The following is a 15,551-nucleotide window of genomic DNA, read 5'->3' on the forward strand; positions in this document are numbered from 1 at the left end:
ATAATTTAAATGGTTTATTCATTCATATGATGTTCTTTAAATTGAGATATCAAAAGGTTTGTATATGCAATGCCACGTCGTTCGTGTTTTTTGATATGTAATAAACTTCAGTAAGAAAATTGTTCGGAGTTAGATTAAATTAGTCTTAGTTTAAAAAACTTAGCGTAATTCTAACCAGAACTAATTTTAACATTATAAAATGAGAAATATTAAAAAGCGTATATGTATATGAAAAAAATACCAAAAATTACTCATATTTAATTTGTTTTCATATTTTTCATATTTGATATTTAATCTAAATGAAATAAGAATTAAAAGAGAGGGGTTCTTTCGTAGATTATTGTCTGAATGAAATGGTTTTCCACTTGCAATAGATGGTACTATAGTCGATACATTTAAATTGTGTATTATTATCTTTTTTGGTGGACTTAACAAGATACTTGATATGTAGTGGTGCAATAATTCATACGGAGTTGACACAAAAGCTAAAAGACGACTTATAAGAAATCGAAAAATATTTACACAACAAATAATGACAAAAGTACTTCAGCTGATTGGAAAACAGACGCAAGTAGTCAAATTAATAAAAATTAGATGAAATTAATTGGAAACTAATTCTGTCGAAAAATCAAAGTTCATCTTGAGTGGCGTCATAGTGTTTTAAATGTTAGACACTACGCTACGAACACAGCCATCAAGTACCAACGTCTAAGAATGAAAGCCTCGAAAACCGCTTTCCATACTCAGCACTATTATTTCACATCACCTTTTATTGGCCTTATTTCATTTTCATAATAATTTCTATAAAGAAAATTAAAAGGCTGGAAATCACAACACCAGGAATTAGATTTTGGTAACTTATATTTCGGTTTTAAAATCAAAGCTACTTCAAACACACGCATTTTAACGTCTGGAAATTAAACAATTTTTTTTGAGCCAAAAAGAAAGAGTTAACATTTTAATTGATGCGAAAGCATAGTTCAATTTTTTAATGATACAATTTGAAAATAGCAGACATAAAATTAATATTGTGACAGTTAAAATGACAGGTGAGTCAGTTATACCAACTTGCAACTACGAACTGATTGATCTGACACATTATCAATTCGAATAAGCAATATTTAAGGTTTTGTTGTCAAAAATGTTTTTAACATACAAAATAACATTTATGTAATATTATCGCTGAAGGTATTGTTTTTTTTTTTCCAGGGACTGGGTAATTTTGACAGCTCGTGACGGCCATTTTGTTGCTGTTACACTGTGTCAAAATATCTTCGTTCAATCAGTCACTAAATAAGTCCATCGGCTCTGTGAACAACCAGCCAACAACAAAACGCTAGATCTACCAAAAACATCACGGCTCATCAAAATGTACATCAGTCAAATTCGCGTCGGAACTGTTTACAAGAACTTGGCCTGCAACGGACCACAATATGGCGAATTTTGCTCCGTAATTTGATCTTGTATGATAGTTAGTGCGTTGCACTGTCATGCTAGAGGTCATGGGTTTGATCCTACCTGTGGCATCTAAAGTTTTTTTTTTCACGGGTACTGCCTCTTGCGAGGAATTGATAAATTCTCAAATTAGCTGTTCGGAGTCGGCTAAAAACTGTTGGTCCCCTCCATTCCTGACAAAATTACACGCATAGAAGTATGGTTGAGAGTCGTAAATCACTAGGCCCTAGTTCTCAACGGACTGTTGTGCCACCTTATTTATTTATTTTAATTTAAGTCTTTAGCCATAAAAAGTAACTATTTGGTACGGATTTTGGGCTGCAGGTGTCATCGGTCCGTACTTTTTCGATTATAATGCCGTCAACGGCGATCACTATCTTCTAGTGGCTTGAATAGGATGATAGGATGATTTGACAATAAAGACTTTTTTTTGTGGGGCTTTTCTAGTTTGCAGGTCTATGCGAATAAGTCGAAACAATTGCGCCCCCTAAAAGACGACATCGAGTCATCGGTCAAATTCAGCCTGATTTTTGGACCTTTCGAATACACCCCACTCAGAAAAGTCGTGGTGGCCATTAAGACTTATCGTGAATAGAAAAAACTCTCGGAATGTTTCCCTCTCTCGGACGTCGGAAACGGAAATAATGCTTAAAAGATTCCCTCGGAATGACTTCCTATCGGTAAAAAAAATTGCAGGGAAATTGAGCTGCACAGAATTTTTGTTGAGGGAAATGTATTTCCAGGAAGATTTCCCGATTAAGAAAAAAATCGAGGGAAATAAAATTTCCAGAGATATTCACGATAGACCCGACTGCGTCATTCATGGCTCTCAAATAAAGATAAAACTTTATTGATATCTCATATACAATTTGTTTTATTCATTTTTAAAATCGGCCCGCCTTTAATGGAAAACCTTTTAAAAATATTACGAGTGTCCTAGAAATAGAGTGTTCTGTTAAAAAGTTGATTAGCTCATAACCTTAAAAATAAATTTGTCCCAAGCTCAGCATTCAAATACCATTAAGACAGATATTCAACAAGAATTATTAGTGTTTGTTTGATTTCAAAAACTGGTTGAAGAATCAGTCTTTCCAATTTATTTTTAATCTCCTAACTACTCGTATTTTCAGCTTTATAATGTTGTGATGCTATTAAAACTTCATGTTATCCTTAAATATAAAGTAAAATAAAAATAAAAATAAAATGAAAATTAAAATAAAATAAGATGAAAGCAAACTTAGTAAATTATTATTTGTTTAAAATTATTTGATCTTATTTACAAATTTGCATTAGAGGTTCACATTTAAACTTTAAACGCAATTTTTAAATTACAATTTCCAAACATCAGTGAAATTTTGTGCAGTTAAAATAATAATTAAATAATTCACACAAATACAATCAAACACACATATATAAAATAAGTTAAACAACAATTAATACAAAAACCAATAGCATAGGATAATATTATAATAGAGGTATGCTCATAAATAATAAAATAAATTAAAAAATTAAATTTAAAATAAAACATAAAATTAAAAACTAAAATAGAAATACATACGTCTCTAAAAAGATGATTTTGGTGCTGATGGTTTTGATGGTGCTGTAGTGAATTTACAACAACTGGTTGTAGTGCGTTACGATTATTGGTAAGATTGTTATTATTGTTAAAATTTGTGGTTGTGGTGGTGTTTAATATGGTTGGCAAAGTGCTGCAACTAACAGGAACCCCTCCGCCCATCATAAAAATATCATAATTCTGACCGTTGATGTATTGACGATGGCATTCGTTTGGATTAAATACTGCCATTGTTGCAGGATTAACTGTCACATTATTCATGCGTGGCATGACATTGACATTGTTGACATTGACATTGACAGCTGATACGTTTGCTGTTGCTGATGCTGCTGCTGCTGCTGCTGCAACTGCAACGGCTTGTGGTTGTCCAGAAGCCGTCATATTATCTGTGACCATTTTGGTTTTGGCATACTCAATACGTATGGATCCACGGTCTGATGATAGAAGATATTTACCTTGAAGTTGGTTCATGGCAGCACTTGCACTTGCTGCATCATTGAATTCAATAAATGCTACAGGATTGTTAAGAATGGCATTTGGATTATTGTTGCTGTTGTTGTTGTTGTTGTTGCCGGAAAATTGTTGATTTATAAGAGTCTGCTGATGGTTGTTTAAATTGTTTTGATTGATATTGATGCTGGGATTGTTGCCACCGCAGCCTATTGTGCCGCTGCTGACGTTGCCGTTGCCGACGTTACCACCTGTTGCAAGATTTGCAGTTGTAGTAGCAGTAGAAGTAGAAGAAGTTGTGCTGGTAGAAGTAGAAGTGAGATTGTGCGAACCTTTTGTGTGCATTCGGAGGCGACAAAAGCCAGGCATACTGTGCAATTTTGTTTGTTTTGTTTTAATTTTAAATATTTGAAATGTTATTTTACATAAAAATATTAGATTTATAGGTATATAAGAAACTCTATAATAAAACAAATTATTAATTTTTCGTCAAGTTCATTTATAATTTTGTTGATTAAGTAGAACTTGAAAATGAAAAATATCATTTTAATAGAGGTTCGTTGTAGTTCAGCGTGGAATGTTTTTCTTTTTAAGTAAAAAAAAAACAAGAAAATGTAACTTAGTTAAGTTTGGCAACTGTTATGAATTTTGTGTGGTCAAGATTCTAGTTGAAAAGTATATAAAAAACTTTTCCAATACCTCTTTTCAGTACAATAAATATGGCTAAGAAAGTATAACCAAAATTAGTAAGAATCTTTTTCAAGAAGTTTTGAAAAGATTCTAAAGAATAAAATTTAATAACTTCGAACTCAAAACCTTCATATAATCTCGACGTATTCGAGTCGAAAATAAATGTTTTGTATTTTTTCGAAGATTTTTATAAAAGCACTGTCAATTGCATATTTTTAAAAATCTTAGCAGATATTAAAAACAATGTGTTTTAAAAAATAAATTAATTGGAAGCCAATATTAAAGATCAGTTGTTACAAACTTTAAGAGTGTTTATTTAAGTTCTTATTTGTTGTGAACAAAATCTGTCAACTCAATTTTTCTAAAAATTCTAACAGATGTCAAAAATATTATTCTTGGATCCATATCATTTTCTGTTAGACAAATATTTTAGGTGAAAAATGATTTTGTTCACTGTTTTGACATATACCTTAATTTTAATAAATTTATATCCATTTGATAAAACGTCACATTGTATAGTATCAAATTTAATTAAAGGCGCTAGCTTTATGGCCTGAAATAAATTTGGGGTCAACTTTATGTTTCCTCTCATTATTTTTTAAATTGGTTAAGTAAAAAAACACCCGCTCAATTTTCTTAAGCCATTTTTGCATGTTTCGAAGTTATTATCTGTGAAACAAAACTTATTCTTGAGATATGGTTGACGAAAAGGATATTCGGAATGTATCTACGTATGTTCGGATGTACGAACGTAAATACACACCCCACACAGACATCTCTGTAAAAACCTTTGATTTAGGGACCTTGAAACGTTGAAAAATATCAAAATCAGATCGATTAAAATATTTTATATTTACATTCTAGAACTAAGAGACTTTCTATTAAATTATTTTATTTTAAATATAACTTTAGGTGGGTAGCTTTCACTTTTGAAGCTGTTATCTGCTGTTTTGATACATGCTTCAAAAACGCATCAAAATTATTAAAATTCAGTTAAAAATGGTGACAATTTTGCAGAAACAGTTCAGTTTTCAAACAGTTCAGTTCAATAAAAAAGGTCCAAAAACACCCTAAAGATGGAATACTTGAAGTGAAGAATTTGTTTTCTTCACAAAACAAACAAAAATGAGTGCACTGCGGGTGAAATGCAGATCGGCACTCATTCTTATTCAAGGTGGCAGTCGTCTCGCGCCTATCTGCGTGACCAAGCAAATTCACATAACCCCACAAAAGAACGTTAGCTCTGCTGAATCGCACGGTCTTGGAGGCTAAGCCATGTTTACGATGATAGATATTGCGCTCATTACAATTTTCTCTCAATAAATTAATTGCTTCGTTTTGTCGCACTATCAGAAACATTATCTTTACCTAATAATATTAAAAAGTTGAAGGTTTTGTTTGTTTGCTTGTTTGTTTGAACGACCTAATCTCAGAAACTACTAGTCCGATTTGAAAAATTCTTTCAGTGGAAGATAGTCTATTTAATGACAACACGTTGAAACGAATACTAAGGAAGAACCAATAAAGAATGTTTCAACATCGGGTTTTGTTTTATCTTTTGCGAACTTCCACTGCACTGCGGAAAGGGATTAAAGTTTTGCTTAAATAATGCATGACAGAACTCTTTCTCTTTGATTGGTATAAACAAAGTTTTCACAGCATTTGCCGATATTTTTACTTTAACCTTTGAGATGCTAACAAAGTTCGTTCTAAAAGAAGATATGATTTGTAAACGTCACGTTGTTCAAGAGTAAGTCGATTAATTATGAGATGACAATCCAAACTGAGCATAAATCAAGAGAACTTTCAAAAACACCAAGTCTGAAAAAAGTATGACCCATCATAAAAATATCAGCTTCGGCACATTTGTTTTGTTTTTGAGTTGCCCTTTATATAAAACGGTACTTAAATTTTAAGGGCCGATGTTGAATGTGAACCACACCAAAATGTCGAGATTTTGAACTAAAACCTCTTGACTATGGCAAGAAATGGCAACAGAGGATTACCAATTAAATTCGAAAAAAAAAATCTTCTGTGATGAGGCACATTTTTACCTCACTGGATACGTCAATAAACAGAATTGCCACATTTGCGTAAATGATAATCCAAGAGTGATTGTCCAAAAATCTATGCCCTTACAAATAGTTACTATTTGGTGCGGTTTATGGACGGGTGGCATTATGGGACCGTATTTGTTTGTCCAAAATATCAGTCAGGTGTTCGCTACCGTGAGATAATTAAATTAAATTAAATTAAATTGGGTGGCGCAACAGTCCGTTGCAAACCAGGGCCTAGTGACTTACAACTCTCAACCATTTCTGTGTGCGAGTTTTGTTTTCAGGAATGGAAGGGACCTACAATTTTAGGCCGAATCCGAACGGCTAGTTTGAGAAAGCACTTTTTCATGACAAGAATTACTCTTGAAGGATTTGTCAATTCCTCGCAAGAGGCAGTATCCGCGAAAATTATTTTTTTTTTAATTAAGGTGGCAAAGGCAGGGATTGAACCCAAGACCCCTCGCATGACAGTGCAACGCACTAACCATCATGCCACGGGTACTGTACCGTGAGATAATAACGAACTTTTTACTGCTCGACGAATTTAATAGGACGGCGACACTTGCCATAAAGCTAACGAAGCAATGTGCGAAAAAACCATATAATCTCATGTGGTGGTGATAGGCCGCCAAGCTCATGTGATTTGACTCCGTTGCAGTTCTTTCTTTGGCGTTATTTGAAAAAAAAGGTATACGTCGATAAACCAGGAACAATTCAAAGCTAAAGGATGAGATGGTTGGCACATTAACGGCGGCGGCGTAGAAGCTTAATTATTGCCATACAAAATTTGGAGCATATCGGATGGAGGTGAGTTGCCAATGTCGTGGCGACATTGTCTAATATTTTGGCTAATATATTGGCTAATATTTTGCTCCGTACAAAATTGAACCATACAAATATTATCAAAATAAAAAGAAATGCCAATCAATTCTTAGATAGTTTGTGTTTTATTCAAAATCAACATCGGCCCTTACAGTTTAACTACCTTTTATGCAACTGAATTCAACATTTTAAAATGAATTTGAAAACATTATGAGTTAAAATTGAAGACTACATATTTTCAAGGACAATAAAAATAGAACAGTCTAGCAAAAGTTTGCTATACTTAAAAATACTCTCAAGCCTTAAAATAAAATTAAGGGCTTTAGGTTTCCATTTCGCATTAAAAATTAAGTAAATTCAAAATTTTATTTTGAATAAACTCTCAAAATGATTGATGTTGTTTTAGCCATACCATAATTATTTAATACAGCAAAGGTACAAGCTACCCCCCAACAAATGCCATAGTTTTTTTTTTCTTTTTTAATAAATGAATAAATCATAATTAAATCTCATAAAATATTCCACGCTGAATTCCAATAAACCCTATATTCAGAAACATTATGAAAAACAAAAAAAAAACAACTTTCGTTTAGAGCAGATGGGACGAAAAAACTTTTTTTCCCACAAAAATAAAGTTAATTATAAATACGAAAAAATAAGGAAAAATAAAATCAAAAACAAATTCCTTCGATTAAAAAAAAATTAATTTAATTTAATTTGCTGACACGAAGTGTGTGTTTGTGATTAAAATCAGGTGCTAGTAACAAAGTGCGTATTTTTTGGTTTATTTTTTTCTTGTAAATGCATCAAACTTCTACAATGTAAATGTTTTCTATAAAATTTTTATACTGCAGCTGTTCTTGTTTGCTTTTATGGTTAAATATTTATGGTAAGTGAGTATAAAGGACAATGAGAAAGTAAGGGTGATGAATAATTTAAATTTTTGATATTATGATGTTGTTTTGTTGGTAAAAATGCATAGGTTTTAATATTTTTCGGTAGTAGTTAATTTTTTTTTTCATTAAATTAAAAGTTTAAATTAAAAATTTCAATTAAATAATAAGAAAAAAATAAACGAACAATTTTTATACAAAATACAGATATTTTTTTTGAAATTATTTAATTAAAATTTTGACTTACCTTGAAAAAACTTCTTTGAGTTCGTGTTCGGAGACAAATTGTCCAAGATTTGCAACAAACAACGTTGAACATGGGGCATTTGCAGCCATTGGAGGATTAGATGAATGATTGTTACCGCCCGAGCCAACAGGGCTGGCCAAAGCGGGACTGGATAAAAAATGATGCCCAGCAGCGGTTGCACCATGCGGTAGACCAGCTGACATGTGCATTGAGGCTGGGTGTATTGCTGTTGTATGATGGGGCGGCATAGCCATTTGGGTCTTAAAAGAAATTCATCTAATTATTCATAAAGTAATGCTTAGTTAAGAGATTGGCTGTAATGGTAAAACTATAACTAAGATTTGGTAGAATTTTCTTACAAATTTTGAATAAAAATTTCATGCACAATACAATAGAAAAATTAAAAAACAAAGTTTATTAAATAAATTTTGATAATGATTATACATATTTAGAGAAATGTCGAAAACACTTGTTTAGAAAATGTGGTGATATTATGGTAACACTTCTGTCAAATATCCTAACATTTCGTTGGGACAGTTCTGCATTTGTGGACATTTTTTTAATTGTTGTGAAAGTCAGATCCAGCTTTATTTTGAATCGTTATCAAACTACCTAATTGATTTTATTATGACAAATGAGTTTGTTAATCCGGCTTAATTCTTGAACAGTATTTTCATTTTAGAAAATTAAACTGATTTTAAAAATTTGGTTTAAGGATTATATTTAAAGTCAGAATGGAATACGGTTTCTGGTTGCACAAAGAAAAATACTGACTTTGTTATTCAATGCAAAATTCTTGCTGTTAGTTACATAAAAATAAGCCGTGAGATTCCAGAGTGCAATGAGAAATTTCCCTAGATATTGAACATTTATCGAAACAAATTGAAACTATGTAAATTGTAAAAAAAATGTCGAAATTTAGACTAGCAATTTTAAATGTTATACACGCTGAAAAAAGATTTAAAAACCGATAACGTTTTTCAGTGCTTTAAAAATAGCGTAGCTTCATTTAAACAATTATTAAAACGCGATGAGCGGAAGACTAGTATTGTTTGCCCGATACTTAACAAACTGCATTTAGGGGAATCAGTCTCCTTAATATCGCTTGCAGAATCTTCTCTGCTGCAATATGTAGTGGACGACTGCAGCCAATCGTCAACAACCTGATAGGTACTTATCAGTGCTGTTTTTTGACCAGGTAAGTCTACAGTCTAGTCACATTACACATATCTTGGAAAAGACCCATGAGTATCAAATCGATTTCAGGGCCGTATATACAAAGACTGTATAAATCCATGTTAAGTTCGGGCATATTTTCCAATCTCGTCTGTTTGTGCAGGATAAACATGGAGAATTCGCGCTTCTGCAAAAAGGTTGAAAAAAAAAATATAATTCGCGGTAATTCGATTTCACTTACATAGTCCTTGAAAGAATAGTGCAGATCTCCAACGTCAATATGTTGGTATTATAAGACCCTTATTATCTCCATCCTGCTAAACAGTGCAGAAGCATAGACTATGACAAAAGCGGATGAAAGCACCTCTTTCGAGGGAAATTTTCAGTCCCGTATGCATAGAATTTGAGTGAAGGAGAAGATGGAGCGACTAGCTGTATGGCCTGTACAGTGACGTGGACTAAACAGAAGTATGAAAGTCAACGATTGAGGTGGCTGGAGTCGTAGAGCTAATGCTTCGGCTCAGAAAGTCTTCGAATTAAACCACATTACACGGTAGAAGAGGAAATCCATGGATCAGATGGCACGCCCAAGACGATAGTGACCTGACTCAGCTTGTAGTGCGCAACTGGAGGCAGGGACTGAATTAGACGGAGAAGTTTGTTGGGTGAAGTCCTAGTTCATACTGCACATCAACGGGAAAGTTGACTCGAATAAACGAAAAAGGTTTAAATTACTTTCCTAGAGGATTATTTTAACCCAAACAAATATTTACTTCAATTGAGATACTCGGTTAGACCAATTTTAATTTCAGACCAAACAAGTAAAATTTTAAGTGCTTTTGCTTACGATCTTAAAAGGAGACGGTGATCCAGAAATTATAACAACTTTTTAAGAAAAAATTGTAAAAAATAAAATTTCGTTTTTATGTCAAGCTCATAGTTTAGTTGGACGGCCGCAAATTGATTGAATTTTACCGAAAGATCGAAGGGACAAAAACCAGAATATTTGCGTTTTAACTGCAACTCTTGAAGAATAAGTCTATTCTGAGTAAATGCAACTTCGAGGTCAAGGTTAACTAGTTAAAAGTGATGAAAAGTATTATTTTGTCAACTAATTCAAGCGCTGAGAAGTATCAAAAGACTGTGGGAAGTACCAAAGTTCGGGTTATCCTCTTTACATGCCTGGATTCGATTTTTTTTTAATTTTTAATTCGTATTTCCTATTTGCTGTATCTAGTAAAATGGCAAGCTCGAGGTCAGAAAAATAAGAAAAAAGTAGAAGACAACAAGAACAAAATTTCATGAATTTTTTAGAAACCGAACGGGACAGTGGACAAACAAAACGAGGATATGAAAGTACGAACGATGGATTTTTGCCCGTCGATTTATCGAAGACTCTAGTACTTCATCGAAAAACAAACAAATATAAATAAAGGCGTCATTTCATTAAAGTAGGTGGGTTTAAGGAATATTGCATTAATACCGCAAAATTTTTGGTTAAACTGGTATAATAAGCCCACAACTGTGCATAACATTTTAATGTTTGGCCCTGAAATTAAATCAAATATTTTTCTTCGGATTTGTCAGCTTAAAACAAATACATTAAGCGTGTTCGACAAAACTTCGCAAGAAAATTTTCAAGACTACAAAATATGGAAGATGTTTTTCATAACTTTTAGTTTATTTTGATTTATTAATTAGCAGCTTAAAAAACTAGTTCAAAAACAAGAACGAGTCTTCCATGAGAATTACTTCAGTTCTAAAAAGAAAAAGAGATTGAGCTAGCAGAATTGGGTTGGGTTTCCGAAAACACGGTTTAATGTTCATATAATTTTGTACTTTATATTTTATTATCTTGTCCTGAAAAAAGGAGACCCTCTAAACTGCACCAACTATAGAGGAATCAGTCTACTTAACATCGCCTATAAAATCTTCTCTGCCGTAATATGTGAACGTCTAAAGCCCATCGGCAACAACCTGATTGGTCCTTATCAGTGTGGTTTTAGAGCAGGAAAGTCCACAGTTGATCAAATATTCTCATTACGGCAGATCCTCGAAAAACCCAAGAGCGATTTCAAGCTCGCATATGACAGCATCTACAGGACGAGCTGTATAGAGCCATGTCTAGTTTTGGCATCCCTGCCAAACTCGTCCGTTTGTGCAAGATGACCATGGAGAATACACGCTGCTCCATAAAGGTTGGAAACAACTTAAAAGAACCTTTCGATGTCAAAAAAGGTTTAAGACAATATGATGCGCTGTCATGTGATTTTTTTAACATCGTGCTTGAAAGAATAGTGCAGAGCTCACACGTCAACACTATAGGCACTATCTTTCAAAAGTCTGTCCAATTACTGGCATATGCTGACGGCATTGACATAATCGGAAGAACACAGCGTGATGTCAATGGGGCTTTTGTGAGTATTGAGGCAGAAGCGGCAAAAATGGGTTTAACGGTTAATGAGGGCAAAACAAAGTACATGCTGTCGTCTAGAAAGGACATACAACACCGACTTCTTGGTCAAAACGTCACAATCGACAGACGTAACTTTGAGGTAGTCAAGGACTTCGTCTACCTAGGCTCCGCTGTAAACGCAGAAAACAACACCAGCGCTGAGATAAAACGCAGAATAACTCGTGCTAACAGCTGTTTCTTTGGACTAAGAAAGCAATTGAGTGGTAAAGTCCTCTCTCGAGGGACCAAAGTGTTGCTTTATAAGACACTTATCATCCCCGTCCTGCTATACGGTGCAGAAGCATGGACCATGACAAAAGCGGAAGAAAACACCTTGGGTCGCTTCGAGAGAAAAGTTCTTCGCTTGATCTACGGTCTCGTATGCATCGAAGGGGAGTGGAGGAGGAGATGGAACGACGATCTGTACCGGCTGTACAGCGACGTAGACTTAGCCAGAAGGGTAAAAGTCCAACGACTAAGATGGCTGGGTCACGTAGAGCGCATGGAAAACAAATGCTCTGGCCCGAAAAGTCTTCGAATCCGCACCCACAGGACAGCGCAGTAGAGGAAGACCGCGGATCAGTTGGCGCGCAAAAGTGGAAGGTGACCTAACCCAACTTGGAGCGCGAAACTGGAGACATCTAGCTAGGGACCGAGCTAGATGGAGTAGTTTGTTGGGTGAGGCCCCAGTTCACACAGGACTGTAGCGCAACCTTAACTTAAGTGCATACAAATTGTTTAAAGTAATAAATTCTATGCTTTTTATTTGTATGGAAAAACCCAAATTTCAAAACTAACATTTGATCCTATTTTCATGTTGTCGAATGTGGTTTATAGTTAGTTGAAAATCGTGTTGTTCCTTCAAAACTAATTGTTATTAATGTTATCATGCAAAAGTTAAGTGAAACTACACAAATATTAACTTAAGCCATGTTTTGGGACAATTTATTCAGAAAATTTTGTAGAACTATGCAAAAAATTGAAAATACGAACTTATACAAAAAATTATACACCAAATCAAACATTTGATGGAATATATTGAAAAGACATTCTTTCGAAATATCAGCGAGTTCATCTTGAGCTTTAAAATAACATCATTGTGTTTTGTGTGTTAAACACTACTCTACGAACATATCCATCGATCCTCAAATAAATATCAAACGCACCAACGAAACAACTTAAAATGAAAAACTCGAAAAAAGATTTGGTTACCCGAACAAACGTCAAATCTCTATCCGCAGGAGGATTTTACCTTTTTCTTGTATTTGTTATTCATATGAATTTTCATTCCTATTGAATCTAGCAAATTTTTGATATCTTTCAGTTGGAAACTTGTATAAAAGTCGTTTTATTTTCATAAACAAGTGTTTTCGACACATTACTTTATTGCTACTAAACTATTAAATTTAAGATATTCTTTTAAAAACTGACAGGCGCATTCATTATTCAAAACATGCAATATTTTACCATTCACAATAGTTACTTACTTGATGCATAGGTTGTTCTAATACTTTATCTGTATTTAGTCAGAGATAAGACCTCACCGGCACTTGAGGGTGCAGAGCCGGATGGACTAATGTTGCATGCTGCAAAGCTGCAGCTCCAGGTAAATCAGCCGCTGCAGCTGAATACGCTAATGGGTGATGCCATAGCTCCGGTCCACCGGGAAAGAATGGTCCACCCAAGTCTAAATAATATTTAATTGATTTTTTTTTATATAAAGTTTTATAAAATAAAATTATTTAATTATTATTTATTATTTAACAAAACTAGTTATTGACAAAAAAGCGCAGTAAGTTTATTTTTGTATACAATTTGTTTTGTTCAACACATTTTAACGACAAAGGATACTTTGAAGGGTGAATGATTTTTCGATTTTGTTTTTGTTTTGTAATATTATTAAATGTTTTTTTTTTTAAACACTGCAACATGCGCCTATACCACATAGCCTAATATCCTTAAAAACGGAATTATATGTTTTTAATAACTTAAATGTGTTGTTTTTACATAGAAATTAAAATAGACACACTTTTTCTTTTGGATTAGGTAACTTTGGACTAAGAAACGAAACAAAAATTAACATCTTACAAGTATTTTATCATATTTTTATAAAGTTACAAATTTGTGAAGGATTTTTGTTTTGTAGTGATTTAAAATTATATAATTTCATTTTGTTTTCCCATTTATTGTGATTGGTGTATGTGATATAGTGCTGCATATTGCTGTTGACCGGGGAGGTGGATGTGGGTGATGGGTGTGTGTTGGTTTCGTGCTGTATAAAAGCTTTAAATTGCTGGTAACAAGGATATCTTTTTATTTTTATTGAAATACGTTTTTATAAAAAAGTTATACTATTTATAGAGTTATTGTGCGCTGTTTTGGTTTTAACTAATTTACAAATAGGTTTTTTTTATTTTATTTTTTTTTTCGACTACTTGATTGAACAAAAATATAAAACAAAAAAAGTTAATAATTTGTTGGTTATTCTTTTGATTTTTTGGTTTATATTTTTTGTTTCTTATTTTTACTTACGTCCAGTGAGTGGGTGCATCAATGCAGGATGTGAGGCTGTTGTCGCTGTATTGGGCTGTGGTTTGGGTTTGCTCACTTTCGTGTTACTCTTGGCGAATTCCAAGCGAATTGTTTGGGGCATATCGGGATCGAAGCGTACACCCTGCTGCAAATGAGCGGTAGGTATACAGCGGATAGTTTTTTTTGGATTTTTTTTTTTAATTTGTAACTTAAATTTATATTTAAATCAGTTTTCAAAAATGTTTTGGCAGATTTGGATTTGTTTTTGTTTTTTTTTGGGTTAGTTTAGGGGATTTAATACTTTCAATGTGAAAAGCAGTCGTTTTATATATATGGGATATGAAATAAGTACATATAATAAATAATAAGATAAAAATGTAAAAAAAAAGTCATTTTAAGGAAAGTTGGTTGGTTGGTTGTTGGACTTAAAAGTTGCTTACTCAGATGAACATGGTGAATATAAGTTATTTAATGGAGGCCCTAAGTGCCACCTACTCGTACGTACATCTTAACTACTAAACTAAAAAATTACAAACATTTTTAAAATAATATTTAATAATTTTTTTTATTGACAGGACTATCGATTCAGGAACAATGATTTTATGTGTTTTCTTTAATTAGTTCTCACTTTATAATAAAATCATGTAATCTATGCTTACATTATATAGCTTAAGAGCTTGTTTGTTTGTCTGTTTGAACCAGCTATTCTCAGGACCTACTAGTCCGATTAAAAAAAAAATTTCACGGTTAGTTAGCTCATTTATTTAGAAAGGCTATGGGCTATAGAACATCAGTCTCAAACTAATACGCGCGAAACACCAATAATGAATGTTTCAAAATCAGCATTTTTTTTTGTCTTTTGAGATCTTCTACTGTGTGCGGTGCGAAAACAGTAGTTTTTTTTGTAAAATATTGTTTGACAGAATTGTTGCCCTTTAATAGTTCTAAAAAAAGTCTGTTGCATCATACGTTTATCGTTTAAAGTTGGTTCACTATAACCTTCTTTATGCTTATTCTTAAGTAACGCATGCGAGTAACACACTTGCGTGAAGCTAAAACTTCTATAATGGTGTTTCACATCAACAGTTCCATTTAAAATAAATACGGGCAGATTTTTGACAAGTAAAGATTTTGCAGCAAAGTTCTACTAATGCACCATTTTGTTATCTTTTGTGAATATCCTCAACATTTTACTATT

At 33.2% G+C, this 15,551-nt stretch overlaps 1 protein-coding gene across 1 annotated transcript in view; it reads right to left on the bottom strand.

Annotated features, from left to right (window-relative positions):
- The window catches only part of LOC129945244 (protein couch potato), a 232,329-nt gene that overhangs the window by 13,154 nt on the left and 203,624 nt on the right, over nt 1–15,551 (bottom strand). Inside the window, exons 6-10 of the mRNA XM_056054905.1 lie at nt 14,354–14,498; nt 13,366–13,508; nt 8,191–8,450; nt 3,813–3,851; nt 3,217–3,557 (exon numbers count right to left, since the gene is read on the bottom strand). Of these exons, the coding sequence (XP_055910880.1) occupies nt 3,217–3,557; nt 3,813–3,851; nt 8,191–8,450; nt 13,366–13,508; nt 14,354–14,498 (928 nt within the window). The remainder of the gene's footprint in view (nt 1–3,216; nt 3,558–3,812; nt 3,852–8,190; nt 8,451–13,365; nt 13,509–14,353; nt 14,499–15,551) is intronic.

Source organism: Eupeodes corollae, chromosome 1 (assembly GCF_945859685.1).
Source record: "Eupeodes corollae chromosome 1, idEupCoro1.1, whole genome shotgun sequence".
Classification (NCBI taxonomy): Eukaryota; Metazoa; Arthropoda; class Insecta; order Diptera; family Syrphidae; genus Eupeodes; species Eupeodes corollae.